This window comes from Lissotriton helveticus, chromosome 5_1, assembly GCF_964261635.1.
Source record: "Lissotriton helveticus chromosome 5_1, aLisHel1.1, whole genome shotgun sequence".
Classification (NCBI taxonomy): domain Eukaryota; kingdom Metazoa; phylum Chordata; class Amphibia; order Caudata; family Salamandridae; genus Lissotriton; species Lissotriton helveticus.
The window spans coordinates 1789492806-1789507039 of record NC_136065.1 but is presented as its reverse complement, the minus strand read 5'-3'; the positions used below and the strand labels follow the sequence as shown (position 1 = coordinate 1789507039).

Below are 14234 nucleotides of genomic sequence, written 5' to 3'. Positions count from 1 at the left end.
GTATAAGGTGATGTTAAGGTCAGCTCGCATGTTTGAGGAGGGCGTGATCGTGAGCTTAGTGCCATACAGTATGTTCCTGGTTTTGTGTGTGTTAAGGAGGTTAGAGATGGTATCGCGCCAAAGGGATGTTTTTCTGGAGTACAAGATGAGATTAATGATTGTGCACTTGTCAGCGCTATATTGTAGGTCAGAGATCGGGGTCTCCGGTGTCTTTTTAGAATAGAGTGTTTGAAGGTTTTAGCAGCGGTTTTGGAGATATTAGGAGGATAAACAACTGTGTAAGAGTTGCCCCTACTACAGGGTACAGACAAGGAGGTCTGCAGTAATGCAGGGCTCTGGCAGAGAAGGATACTGCTTCAGGGCATAGAAAGGTAGTCTGCAGAGTAGCAGGCGTTAATAAGGGGAGTGAGCATAGGATCATGTGGCCAGACAGTATGCATGTGAGTAGGGTGTGGTTGAGGTCAGGCAAGGCCTTGCCATACTGGTGAGAGAAGGGAAACTTTAGGGCCAGGAGAGAGCTACGGGAGGTTGCAGGTGTGACTCCAGCAGTGAGGATCCCTACTCCGGGATACAGACAGGGATGTCCGCAGTAATGCAGGGCTCTGGCAGGGAAGGATACAGCTCTGGGGCATAGATGGGCAATCTGCAGCGTAGCAGGGTGTCAAGAATAAAGGGGAATCTCAATGGGTCACTGATCCCAGGCAAGTCTCGAAATCCAGGAAGTTGCCAAGTACATGAATCACTCCATTTGGATCCCGAAAGTGATCGCCACAAAAACGCAAAGTCTGCCAAAGCACTGCTGATAAAGCAAAAGACACAGGGCGAGGCGAACACGGTTGGGTGAGGATCGCCTCTGAGGCGAGAGGCACATAGCTGGGCATCCCTCCCCCACCGGCTGGCTGGAAACCATGGAGACAAGAGGCGGCAGCGGGCTAAGTCAGGTGGACGTCCGTAGGGGCTAGGCTGCAGTGGGTTGGAGCCGGGCCCGGCTCCAACGCCTCAAACCTCGGATTGAAAACACAGCAGGGACCCAGCAGAAGTCGGGCACGCAAAAGACCAGACGTCGAGGCCCTGCTCCCTGGCAACCAGCAATCGCTCAGGGGGACCCTGCCAGAGCCACCAAACCCCGGAGACCCTACACCGCCAAGGAGAAGCAGCATTTCAATCAAGCTGCACAAGGTGTCTGGGCAGAATTTAACAAAGCCTAGGAAGCAGAGCGGGGGGTCGGGTTGGACCGACGATAAAGTGATCTCAGAAATATCAGCGCAGACCTCACACCAGTAAGCGCAGACCTTGGGGAACAGCCAGGCAAGGTGGGAGAAGTCCGCCCCAGGAGTAGAGCAGCGCAGCTGAACTGGAGTACGATAGAGCCTATGCAAATATTTAAAATGAATGAGGCGTAGTTTGGGGACAATCGTTTAATCTGGTTGCAACAGTAAAGCCAATCAGCTTGGGAGATTTCCACACCAAGGTCCCCGCCCCATGTCACATGTGCACGGTCAGTGGAGATGGAGGTAGCTGCCAGCGTAAAGGCGTAAAGTTTAGTCACTAACTTCCGAGGAAGACGGATACAGGAAATCAAGAGCGGCCATCGAGGGGGGAGGCTGGGGGAACACGATGTGTAGCTCCCTGCAGATCGCCCTGAGCTGATAAGGTAAGGTGTCCATAGGACCAGTATCTTCAGCGAGACAGAAGAATGTGTTCCCCGGGTAGAGATCCGCTACTGTAGTTAACCACAGACAAGTGGCGTGTTTAACCATTCCGGAGGACTGGAGAGGAGGGAAAGCCGGATGGTGAGCGAGCGGCATCGTATTCGCTGAAAGCATAATACCACTGGAGAAGCGGCGGAGTTCCTCCCAGCCCAGCATAGGGTCTCGACTGTGTCAATCTCAGTGCGTGGGAGTTTGGCTGTGGCAAACAGGGCTGTGGTAAGCGGCCACGGGGTAGCAAGGTCAGCCTCTTCCGCCACATGCGGCTGGAAAGGAGTGGGATGAAGTCAGAAATGCAGAAAACTGCCTGAGCACTCAGAGTGTAGAGCTTAAAGTCAGGAGCGCCAAGGCCACCTCGCGACATCGGAAGAGTGAGAGTGTCATACGCGATCCTGGGCTGCCTACCAGCCCAGACCAAAGAGATAAGCAACGAGCCGACCCTGCGGGCAGTGAGGGGAACAGGTACATTCATAAATATAAAAAGTTCGGGAGCACAACCATCTTGGCAATTGCTATTCGACAAGCTAACGACAAGGACAGCCGGCCCCAGAGGGGAATCTTGGACTCGAACCAGCCCACGGCACGACCAAAGTTAGCCCTCCAGAGTTCATCCATGTCCCTACTCAGCCAGGGCCCAACGCACACACGATGGGGTACTCCGGGGTGAAAGGCGTGGTGGCGTCAAGAGTGAAGTGGATGGACTTGTTCCAATTCACCTGTATACCTGAATAGCCTCCAAACTGCATAATCTTGCGCACCAGAGGGCTGAGATTTTCCTGGGGGTTGCAGACATACAAGGTGATGTTGTCCGCGTACAAGGAGACCAAGAGGCGCGGGCTGTGAAGCCGATGCCCCCCTGGGTGTGATGTTGTCGGAGTCTAGCCGCAAGTGGTTCCATCGCGATGGCGAAAAGCATAGGTGACAGCGGGCACCCCTGACTTGTGCCTTGACCGATGGGGATGGGATCAGATATTAGGCCATTAATCCAGAGACAGGCAGTGGGAAGGGTGTAAAGGAGTAAGATTTTGCATATAAAGACCAGGCTAAAGCCCAGACGTGGAAGGAGAAAAAAAAGGAAGGGCCATTCTAGGGTATCAAAGGCTTTGGTGGCGTCAAGCAGGGCGTCCACTGCAGGGAGCTCTGGGTTAATCTGGTGGAGAACAGAGAAGATGGTCTGAAGATTGTGGAAAGTTGCGCGGCCTGGAATAAAACCGGACTGGTCTGGCAGGGCAATGTGCGGCATGAGAAGGAGAAGGCGTGATCTAAGCAATTTGGCGAAGATTTTGTTATCCGTATTAATAAGCGACAGCGGGTGGTAGGAATCTCGCAACTCGGGAGGTTTGTCCGGCTTGAGAAGTAGAGTGAGCATAGCCTCGCGGAGCGAAAGGGGGAACTGACCACTCTCAAAGGACTCATTGTACATGGCGGCCAGGTGCGGAACCATAAGCGGGGCGAAATTCTTGTAGAAGGAGACTGACAGGCCGTCCAGATCGGGGGTCTCGTCGCCAAGCATACCGTTGATGGCGGCTAGGATTTCTTCTTTAGAAAAGGGCTCATCGATGAATTCCTGGTGATAATTTTCAAGCCAAAGGAGTACAAGGGTATCAAATCATTGGTCGAAGACGAGGTGGGGGGGGTGGGGGGGGGGGGGGGGGGGGAAGGGAATCTGGCCGTGTACAAGTGCATATAAAAAGCTGTAAATCGTGCCGTAATTTCTTCAGGGGAGGTGGTCCGAGCTGGCCCACCATCTTGGAGACCTGTTATATAGGACGCAACACGAGGCGGACGGAGGAGGTTGGCCAGGATTTTACCGAGCCGGTCACCTTCGCCGAAGAGACGCGCTCACGCCTCCCTACTGAGGAACGAGAGCCCTCTATTGGCTGCATCTGCAAATTCAGTGTGTTTCTCTCTGAGCTGGACAAGCGTGTCGGGGCTAGGGTCAAGTGCGCGGGAGGAGTCCAAAGATTTAACTTCCATTTCCAGTTTATCGAGAGTGCCCCGAATGGAGCGTAGGACTGAGAGATACATTCCCCGCGAATGACAACTTTGAAGCCCTCCCAGAGTGTAGAGGGAGAGTCCACTGTACCCTTGTTGAGCCTGAAGTAATTAGTGATCGCAGTTTGGATCTCCTCACAAAAGACAGAGGGCCAGATGTAGGTGGCTAAATACCGGTTGGTAACGCCAAAATTCAGTAAATTTCAGCGTTAACGACCGGCATTTAGCCATTCCTAATGTAGGAAAGGAATCAGTAAATAAGAAATCGGTAAATACCGATTCCTTATTGCTCTTGTATTTAAAGAATCGGTAATACCGATTCCTTAGATGCAATGTAGGAAGCACATTAAAGAGTGCTTTTGAGCCGTAAGAAATCAGTAATTACCACCAACTTCAAGTTGGTGGTAATTACCGATTTCCTTTAAAAAATCACTTTTTTGTTTTTTGTTAAGTGCCATCTGGCACACATTCATGCCCTTGGGGCATGTATGTGCGCCACATGTGCACACATGCACATTTCAGGGGTGCAACAGGGTGTCCTTTTGACACCCTGCCACCCTTGAAAGTGCTCCTGCTATTAGCGATTTGGTAATACCGAATCACTAATAGTGAATGTCTTCACATTCATTCCAATGGGCCTCCAAGCCCATAGAAATGAATAGGTAGGTATTCCTTATTACAGAATCTCTATTACCGATTTGGTAATAAGGAATATTAAGGATTCTGTATTTTTTACCGAATCTTTACCTACATAGGAAATACCGATTTCTTGATAGTGATTCGGTAAAATTCGCTATTAAGAAATCAGTATTTCCGATTTACCTACATCTGGCCCAGAGTCTCTTAACGCATTGGAAGGGAGCGGCCAGGAGAAAGCGTGCCGAGGAGACTGGGGGAGATGGAGACGGACACCTAGCTGAACAGGCTCGTGATCTGAGAGGGTGCGTGCCGTATGACTGACAGAGGTGATCCAGACGGGACCAACAACCGCGGGTGCCAGTAACGCAAGTGCTCTCGCGTGCCTCAGGGCGCATGTGATTCCAAGCATCAAACAGGGAGTTCCCAACTAAAATGGTGCTAAGGAGTGCCGCTGCACGTGTGTTGGAGGCGTGGGGGCCAGAACGATATAAAACAGTGAACAGTGTTACATTAAAGACGCCACCATAGAGGAGTGTAGCAGGGCCAAGGCATGAACTGTGGTGCCACACTTTGCGCAAAGAAGTCTGGGTCGTCATTGTTGGGACCATACAGCGCAGCGATCGTCAATGGTTGGGACTGGAGGGTACCGTGGAGAATAACAAAACGTCCAGCAGGGTCAGTAATTACCTGGGAAGTTTGCAAAGGTAGCCCTCTGCGTATAAGGATGGATACCCCGGGGAGTAATTGGAGTGAAAATCAAAGTGTGATTCTCCCCAATGCCGGGAGAGGAGTCTGGAGCCGATGCAGGGAGCAGGTGGGTCTTCTGGAGGAGACAGATGTCCCCTTTGTGCCGGAGGAGATGAGCAGGTACCAGTCGAGCCTTGTGGTGGTCATTGAGACCACGGACATTACAGGTCCAAAAGGAGGTGTCTGTCATAGTGCCATATACTGAAAAATAATGACACAGGAGGTGGTGAATAGGGCCTGACCCTCGTGCAGATGTGTGTGATGGTGCAGCATAAAAGAGAGAGAGATGAGCAGTGCAACAACATAAGGGGTACAAGAAAACAACCCACAATGTGCCGTAACAAACAACTCTGCCTCAAAGGGAAACCACAAAAACCACGCATCAGGGAAGGAAATGTTGAAGAGTGTAGTACACAAGGAAAGAACCTTGAGTGAGTGCGGGAACCGATGCGACATAACACAGTGGAGCAAGTATGGTACAGCATCGTAGGACATGCAAGAGAACAGAGTGCATGCAAACAAAGTCTGGAGTGCCTCAAAAGGGGGCCGCAAACACCCAAATCCCCCCTCCCACAGCCCACACCAACCCAACCAACAGGCTGAGAAACCACCCACAACCACCCCAGGGGACCGCAACTGGAAAGGGGAAAGTTTATAGCCAAAGTGGGAATCATCCCACGGAGGCATGGCGTAGCTCGGCATACAACTCTGCAGACAAGGCAGGGTGGCCAAGCTAGGTGTAGTAGCAGACATCAGGGTAGAGAACGTTCAAAAACTCAGAAGTGCCTAGCCCATAAGCGTTGCAGTGGGGGGCAAGCCATCATGGAGCCAGGAGGTGTAGATAATGCCAGGCTAAGTCGGTGAACAGGCAGCTGAGGTAAAACAAACTGGGAAAGTCATGGGAGGCTGCAGTCAGTCATTGTCGCTTAGGTTGCCGGTAGCAGAGTCTTGATAATTGGCAGGGGTGGAGCGATCAAGCTTCTTGGCAAAGACAAAGGCGTCCTTAGGATCCGGGAAGATGGGTGTCTTGGAGCCCTGCCTGACTCGTAGCTTGGCCGGGAATGCCAGAGAGTATGGGATCTTGTGTTTCTGGAGAATACGCTTTGCAGGCAGAAATTCGCGGCGGGCAGCCTGTACCGCCAGGGTGTAATTGGGGTAGAACAACCAGGAATTGACCTGTTGACGGATCTCACCTTTCTTCCTGGCTGCTCCAAGAATTGCGTCACAATCCCTACAATTGAGGATTTTGGAGATAATAGGGTGAGCCGGCAATCCGGGGCCTGGGCGAGGGCCGAGGGAGCGGTGGGCTCTCTCCACAATGAAGACTGGAGAAAGCACGTCACCAAACAGTTCACGCACAAGTTGCTCCACAAAGTCTTCCATCCGCGAGATGTTAGTGGACTCTGGCACACCCGTGATGAGAGGTTACTCCTGCAGGAGCGTGCTTCCAAATCCTCGTTTTTATTGCGTATCAGTTCCAGGATTTAGTCCATTTGAAGGAGTTTTTGACGATCCTGGGTGGCAGCGTCTTCAGCGTCCGAGACCCTCGACTCGATGTGCAGCAAGCAAGTGTCGTGCAAGTCCACCCGAGACTTGACCACATCCAGGCATGAAGACAACTGTTCCAGCTGGGCTGCTATGCCCGAGACCGAGGACTTAACCTCCAACATGATGGACTTGAGGTTGTCCTCACAAGAGGCAGCCATCTCTGTGGGGGTAGCTGTGTCGCCCCCTTCGGTGACTGCTCCGTCCTGGTGCATCTGTCGTCACTGATCAAATGTGAGCTTGGGTTGTTTGGGGTCAGTCTTACCCATGGCCGGCACAGGCTGTGAAAAGAGTGGAAAGAGGACACAACTGGGTGGCGAGTTGGCAGTGCCCAGTGGTGTGAGAGGGCTGCACGGGTTGAGAAGAAACGAATAAGGAGGGCAATGCCTGGTGAGGTGCCGGGAGCCAGTGAGCAGTGTTGGGCTGCACACCCGCCAGCCGCCCGCCACAGAAGGCTCCAATTGAGACCATTGGGTCAGTTAGGCGAGTGGTCCAGAGAAGTGCACCTTCACGCTTGTGGGCTTGGCTTGCAGTAGTGAACTGCTGGCAGAGTTCAGTGCCATCCATCGGGGGTGATCGCAGCAACATCAGTCCGGGTGAGGCACTCACAGAGGGGGTGCAGGGACGGGGCAGCGGGGATACACGGAGGGCATGCGGCCTCCCACACAGGGCCAGAACCACGGGGCCAGAGGGCGATATATCAGAGGCAGTATTGGCGGTTATGAGCGGGGCCCCGCAGTATGGCGCGCACGCCCTCAACCCAGCCTCGACGGGCCCCACAGCAAAGGCGCTTACCCCTGGTAACAGGAGGCTGGCAGCAGGAGGATCCCATCAGGCGCAGACAGGAGAGCAGTGTGCCCAGTGGGGTTGAGTGGGCCAGTCAAGTTGAGCTGTTAAGTGCAGGGGCCCCCGTCGGCATCTGATGACAGTCGGCGCTGGGCCCAGAGGGAGCCTGGAGCAAGATCCACTGCGCTTCAGACGCGGGGAGGCAGGCCAGATGAGCGCCGCGCAGATCAGCGCTTCGGGCGGAGGGACGGCCCCGGTGAGCAGGCCATAAATCAGGTAAGAGAGGTCGGCCGCAGTGAGGCCGGGTCCGCTGTGCATCAGAGGCCGGTCAGTAAGACTGCATCCGGGCTCTCTAGGGGAGCGGGTGCCGAGGAACCTGGATGCGGGCAGCAGCGAGGGGTCACGGGAAGCGCGCCACCCACGTCGCCAGGCCTGGTGGAGGAGATGCAGTCTCAGCAGGCGTCGTAGCCCAGACGAGCGGCGCCCGCGCAGAGAATCAGGAAAAAGCCAGGTGGTGCGGCACGCACCTCCCCAGTCCCGCCTCCCAGAACCCCCGGCGCCCTCAGCACTCACTGGCACTTCCCAGCTGCGGAGAAGGGCAGACCACAGGTTGGCGCTCCAGACGCGGTGCGTCACAGCAGTGTAGAGGCAGGTAGGCCATGTGGCGCCAGCGGGAAGGCCCTACCTCGAGGAGCAGGCTCAGGAGCGGAGCTCGGCCCAGGAGCAGCAAGAGGGGCCGAAAATGGTAACCGACAATGCCAAGGGACAAGGTAAGAGCAGATATTCAGGAGCCAGGCGGTTTCGGGGATGCAATCTCCAGGATTCTGGCGGATGATGAGCTTGGCCGGCAGAGCTCACTTAAAGTGCGGCCATCTTGCAGCCGGCTAAGCCACGCCCTCCTACGGCAGCAGTGTTGAGGACTGCAAAATGGTGCCGGAACCAAGGCCCCCCCTGCTAGCACCAGGCGAACGACGATCCTCTGGAGGCAGAGGTGAAGGAATCACTGTCTAAATGCTGGCCGCCGGACTCCAGGCAAGTCCCAGGCGACGCAGATCGGCAGCTGGCAGGGTCTCGTTGCCGACGACATGGGTCACCAGGAGAGTCAACTGCAACTGGCGTCGGCATCCAGGGGCACCCACTGGCACCAGGAGACCTCGATCCTCTTGATGCAGGCAGGCACGGGATCGGAGGAGCCAACAGCTGGCAGTCGGACTCCAGGCAAGTCCAAGGCGTAGCAGTGTTGAAGCCTGCAAATGGCGCCGGACCCAAGGCCCCCCTGCTGGGACCAGGCGAATGTTGATCCTCCGGAGGTGGAGGGGAAAGGACTCACCATCAAAATGCTGGCCGCCGGACAACAGGCAGGTCCCAGGGGACGCAGATCGTTGGCAGGAGGCAGGGACTTGTTGCCAATGATGCTGGTCCCCGGGAGCGTCGCTGCAAATTGAGCCAGCATCCAGGGCCACACACTGGCACCAGGAGACCTAGATCCTCTGGAGACAGGCAGGCAGGATCCAACCGTGGGTGTCAGAAACCAAGGGCTCGTCTCCAGCCCAGTGGATGTCTACCTTCTGGAGCAGGAGACCAGCCAAGCAGTGCCAGATCCGGACAGTGTCTGGACAGTATTAACAGCGGACTCGTCCCTTATCGGCTCATCTACAGCAACACACAGTCCAAGGTTTCTGGAGCCAACAGCAAATGATGCTCCATATCAGTTATTTAGAGCTGGTGGTAATCTTTCTAGCTCTCAAAGCCTTTCGATATTTGTCTGGCAAAACTTGTCTTGGTTCAAACCTACTATATTACAGCTATGTATTACATACAGAAACAGGGGTACACACACTCTCCAGCTGTCCCACTAAGCCCAAGACATCAGGAGGTGGGCTATTCACCGCAATATCTATCTACTAGCAGAACACCTCCTGGGAGTGAACAACCAGATTGCTGACCTCCTCAGCAGGCAGAGGTATAAAATACATGAATGGGAACTTAACCCACAAGTTCTCCTCCCATACTTCCAAGCTTGGGGAGTCCCTCACATAGATATGTTTGCAACACCCCAAAACGCAAAATGCAAAAGCTACGCCTGGAGGTTCCTACACCCGTTATGTAAAGGCAATGCTCTATGGATAAACTGGTCAGGGATATTTGCTTACGCTTTTCTGCCCCTAACACTAATTCCATCAGTGGTTCGGAAACTCAGGCAAACATCTCTCAAACTAATCCTGGTAGCTCCTACATGGGCACGGCAACCATGGTTCACAACCCAGTTGGAGCTCTTCCTGGTACTGCATCAAAAATTAAATTTAACTCCCAATCTCCTCACACAGAGCCATGGAGAAATCAAACACCCACATCCCAAACAACTGAGCCTCGCGATCTGGCTCCTGAAGTCATAGAGTTTGGTTATCTAAATCTACCACCAGACTGTATGAACATTATTAGGGAGGCCTACCACAAGAGCCTGTTAGGCAGCCAAATGGAAGCATTTTGTAATCTATTGTAATAACAATCACATCAACCTTCTTGATGCTTCCATACAAAACATTCTCTACTACCTGTTACATTTGCTGCAGTCAGCATTCGCCTATATGTCCATCAGACTGCATCTCGCTGCGATAGCAGCGTATGTTAAAAATAGGCAACATCTATCCCTATTTAGAGTGCCTGTAATCAAAGCCTCCATGGAGGGACTAAAAAGAGTTATACCACTACGAATTCCACCTGCCCCAGTATGGATTCTTAACATAGTCCTCACAAGATTAATGGGCCCACCATTTGAACCCATGCGCAAATGAGAACTACAGTTCCTCACTCGGAAAACAGCTTTCCTCATTGCAATTAATTAATCAAGGAGAGTGGGTGAACTACAGGCACTAACCATAGACAAACCTTTTTTCCAGCTACACAAAGATAAAGTGGTTCTTCGTACAAATCCCAAATTCCTACCAAAGGTAGTATCTGCATTTCACATAAATCAGTTGGTAGAATTACCTGTATTCTTCCCTCAACCTGATTCTGTTGCAGAACGAACTCTGCACACCTTAGATGTTAGAAGTACACTGTTGTACTTCACAGAAAGAACAAAATAATTTTGTAAGACCAAACAACTTTGTTGCTTTTGCACCACCTCATAAGGGCAAATCAGGAATTGCTAGGTGGATCTTTAAATGTATTCAAATTTGCTATGCAAAAGCAAAGGGGACTCTTAACAGTACCCCCTAAAGCTCATCCCACTAGTAAAATGGGGGTTACTATGGCTTTCTTAGGGAACATCCCTATTACTCATATCTGCAGAGCTGCAACATGGTCCACACCACACACGTTCACCCAGCACTATTATGTAGATGTGTCTGCAAGACAACAGGCTAATGTGGCCCAAGCAGTACTTAAAGCACTGTTTGAGACAACTCCATCAGTTACAGGATAGCCACCACTGAGGGGAGACTGATTTATAGTCTATGCATAGCATGGTATCTACAGCTCACATGCCTCGAACGGAAAATGCTACTTACCCAGTATGCATCTGTTCTTGGTATGTAGAGCTGTAGAATCTCATGCGCTCACCCGCCTGCCCAGGTACCTGTAGCTGCTGTAGTTCTCTTGTCAATATACATACATAAGTATGGACATCTCTATTCTTTACCATTACTCCATTATCTCACCCTCTGCGGGAAAACAACCTGAAGATGGAGTTGATGACCATGCGCACTATCACCTACCTCGTGACTAAGAAGACTCCTTCGAAGAAAAACAAAGTGCAAATATCCGGACCCTTCACTAGATGGCGATCTATACATAGCACAAGATTCTACAGATCTACATGCCAAGAGCAGATGCATACTGGGTAAGTAGTATTTTCATTCCTCATGACTAACCACTTTTATAGTTTTGCATGCCGCCCAACTTCCTCCCCACAGGACGCTTAACTACCCTACAATCCTTCATATTAGTGCAATGAAATGTAAGGGATGGTGGCCACGGTGGGTATGCTCTAACCTGATTGGTTGAAGTTTTATTTTTCACTTTTAAGATGATGTGTGTAGGTTATAGAAGTAATGTTACATTGGCACTCCCAGCTCCACAAGGTTGATTCAAGTATTTAAATCTATGAACGATGACCTTATTAGACAACTGTTAACTTATTTTCATATTTGTCGCACTGTGAAGATTCACATCTCTGCAGATTGTTCCGTTATAGTACCATGTACTGGCTGTAATTGCATTTAGTGGATTGAAAATCTCGTTGATATGTCTAACAAATGGTAGGTAAAGCACAAAGTGTCTTTTTTCGGCCTTACATTTCCTTATAATCATTGTTGAAAATTGGCTGTAGTCTTCAAGATTTTTATTGTCGAAGATTAATTAGTTTGGATGTCCTTCAAAGAAATGCAATGTAGAGAAGAATTCTAAAGCTAAATCGTAACATTCAAAGTTTTTTGCAATGTTCGTTGAACCGCACAGGAGGGTTGACAACCCTCCGTATTTATCTTACCAAGCGACAGACATTTTTTGTGGCCTTTACTATATGTGCACATGATGATTTATCTCTATTTTAGGCTCAGCAAGGCAGCCCCTCCTCTACAGTGTCAGGGAGCCTTGAGCTGTCCTGCACTACTCTGAAACAGATTTCCGTCCTGCACAGGCATACACAGGTAGGAGTACAGAAATGGTGTAAAATTAGTGATTTGCTTATACATCAGTTACTGATGGATGTTTCTTCCCGCAGATTCCTAAAACGTGTGAATCTGCACAGGCTTCAAACTGGATCCAAGAGCATTGGTATTAGCAGTAGTTGTCAAGTGCTTCAGGTGGTTCCATACAACACTAACTTTAATTCCTGTTTTGCCCCACCTTATGTACAAGAGGAAGTAGCAATTCTTTGGTTTTCACCCCATACTTTAAAGAATAATTGCCTTACTTAGTTGACTTTGTCAAAAGTCATATTCTATGTTTTAGGAATTCAAGCCGTACGCATGTTGTTGTAAGCAGATGTGTATTTTCATCCTTGGAACATCTGCATGTGGTGCCTAAGGTCTGACTACAATCCCTTTTCTTGTGACTCCTGTTCCTACTTTCATAAAACGGCCATAAGGGTGCTGGAAGCAAAGTGTTTCGTGACTAGAGCCTGTAATATCACCCTCTTCTCCTGCAAATACTTTTTTTGACAGAGAGTGTCCCTCCAAAAGGCCATCCATCAAAAGTGCATGAATTACAATAGAAAGTACAAATACTGTTCTTTGCCATAGAAGAAAATGTCCTGCTTCCATGATCACTCATCCGTAGCATTACCTGATGCCAGCTTCTTCCTTTGGTCCAATTCTGGCACTCCAGAAGCTTCGACTGGAGTTTCCAGCTCCGTCTGCCAAATCATCTCCAGTTAAGGCCATTCAGTAGACTGTTGAACTTATTCAGGCATAACCTTCCCCCATCTGGGCCACTTTAGGCGCCTTGGGATATACCTTTTGGTTCCAGCATTGCGACTTGCAGCTGTAGCCTCTGTGATGATGGACTCTGACTGCACAGGCTCAGGCCTTGGTGCCACTTCTACAGAAGCCACCTCCGTCTATCATGCTGACACTGTTGTCTTTCATGCCTCTTCCAACCCGTCTGAGATACTACTCCTGTATTAGCGAGCGAGTCTGATTGGAGGAAATCTGTTAAGTGGCTTGTAAGCTGGTCAAAACTTTCTTTGGGGACCCAGTGTCTTGCTGACTCTATACCCATATGTCAGACTTCCTCATTCATGGAAGTTTTCAACATGCTTTATATTCCCAAACTGGATTTAAAATGCACAGAGAAAGATTACGTAGAGGCTGTATACCTCCTCTCGCCTTTCCATACAAATATTGACTTTTATTTAGAAACTAAAAATGTGAGAAGTCTTGATATATCCCTAGAAGGTGATAGTCCTTGTACTTCAGTCCATTTTGTAGCTGAATTGTTTGTTCTCTGCTGTTGTGCATAATGAGCAACGTAGGCGCTTTAATTGTGAATACCATTCACGGAGCCCAAATCTAATATTCCTAATAAAAACCTACAGTTGTCTTTGGTGGCTGGGGAACCCTTTCTACATTTTAATAAGGCTTTGATGGAACTGGTACTGGGTGCCTGAGAAAAAAGCCTTTTTGGATTGTCAAGCCACAATAAGCAGCTCACATTTCGCCTGTTTGCACTACCCCCTCAGATCTGAAATTGTTGTCCACAAATCCTTCACTCAAGAGTTTGGTGCTTCAAGCATTCAGTTAAAAAAAAAAGAAACAGGACAGAATTTAAGCAAAATAAGAACAAAATAGCAAAAATCTAACAAGGGGGCCTGGGTCTATGACTCCTGAAGGACTTAACTGAAAATAGCACTAAAAATCACAAAGTGCTATTGATAGTCTATGGCAGACGCCAATTGTGATCAAGACAGTTGGATACAACAAGGTGATTGATCCTTGTGAAAGTCTGATACTTTTTAATACTTCCAAAGTCCTAGTCCTAACCCAAAAAGGGAGTTTATTTATATATATATATATATATATATATATATATGTATATATGTATATATATATATATATATGTATATATATATATGTATATATATATATATACATCCAAGCATATGATGAATTAACAAGCAAGTGGTATAAGAAAGGAATGCTTGGAGACGATGAACATCTATACCTCCGTAGCTCTAATCCAACATGCCCAACTTTCTATCATATTCCCAAGCTGCATAAAGACAGAACACACCCCCCTGGAAGACCAATCGTTTCTTCAATGCAAGGACTGACGGAACATGTTTCCAAGTTTCTTGATTTTTTCCTAGCG

General features: G+C 49.8%; 1 protein-coding gene across 2 annotated transcripts in view; it reads left to right on the top strand.

The window, feature by feature from the left end:
• The window catches only part of TLK2 (tousled like kinase 2), a 1564653-nt gene that overhangs the window by 546642 nt on the left and 1003777 nt on the right, over window positions 1–14234 (top strand). For both annotated transcript variants that reach the window (XM_078645098.1, XM_078645097.1), the window contains one exon: window positions 11978–12073. In XM_078645098.1, the coding sequence (XP_078501224.1) occupies window positions 11978–12073 (96 nt within the window). The remainder of the gene's footprint in view (window positions 1–11977; window positions 12074–14234) is intronic.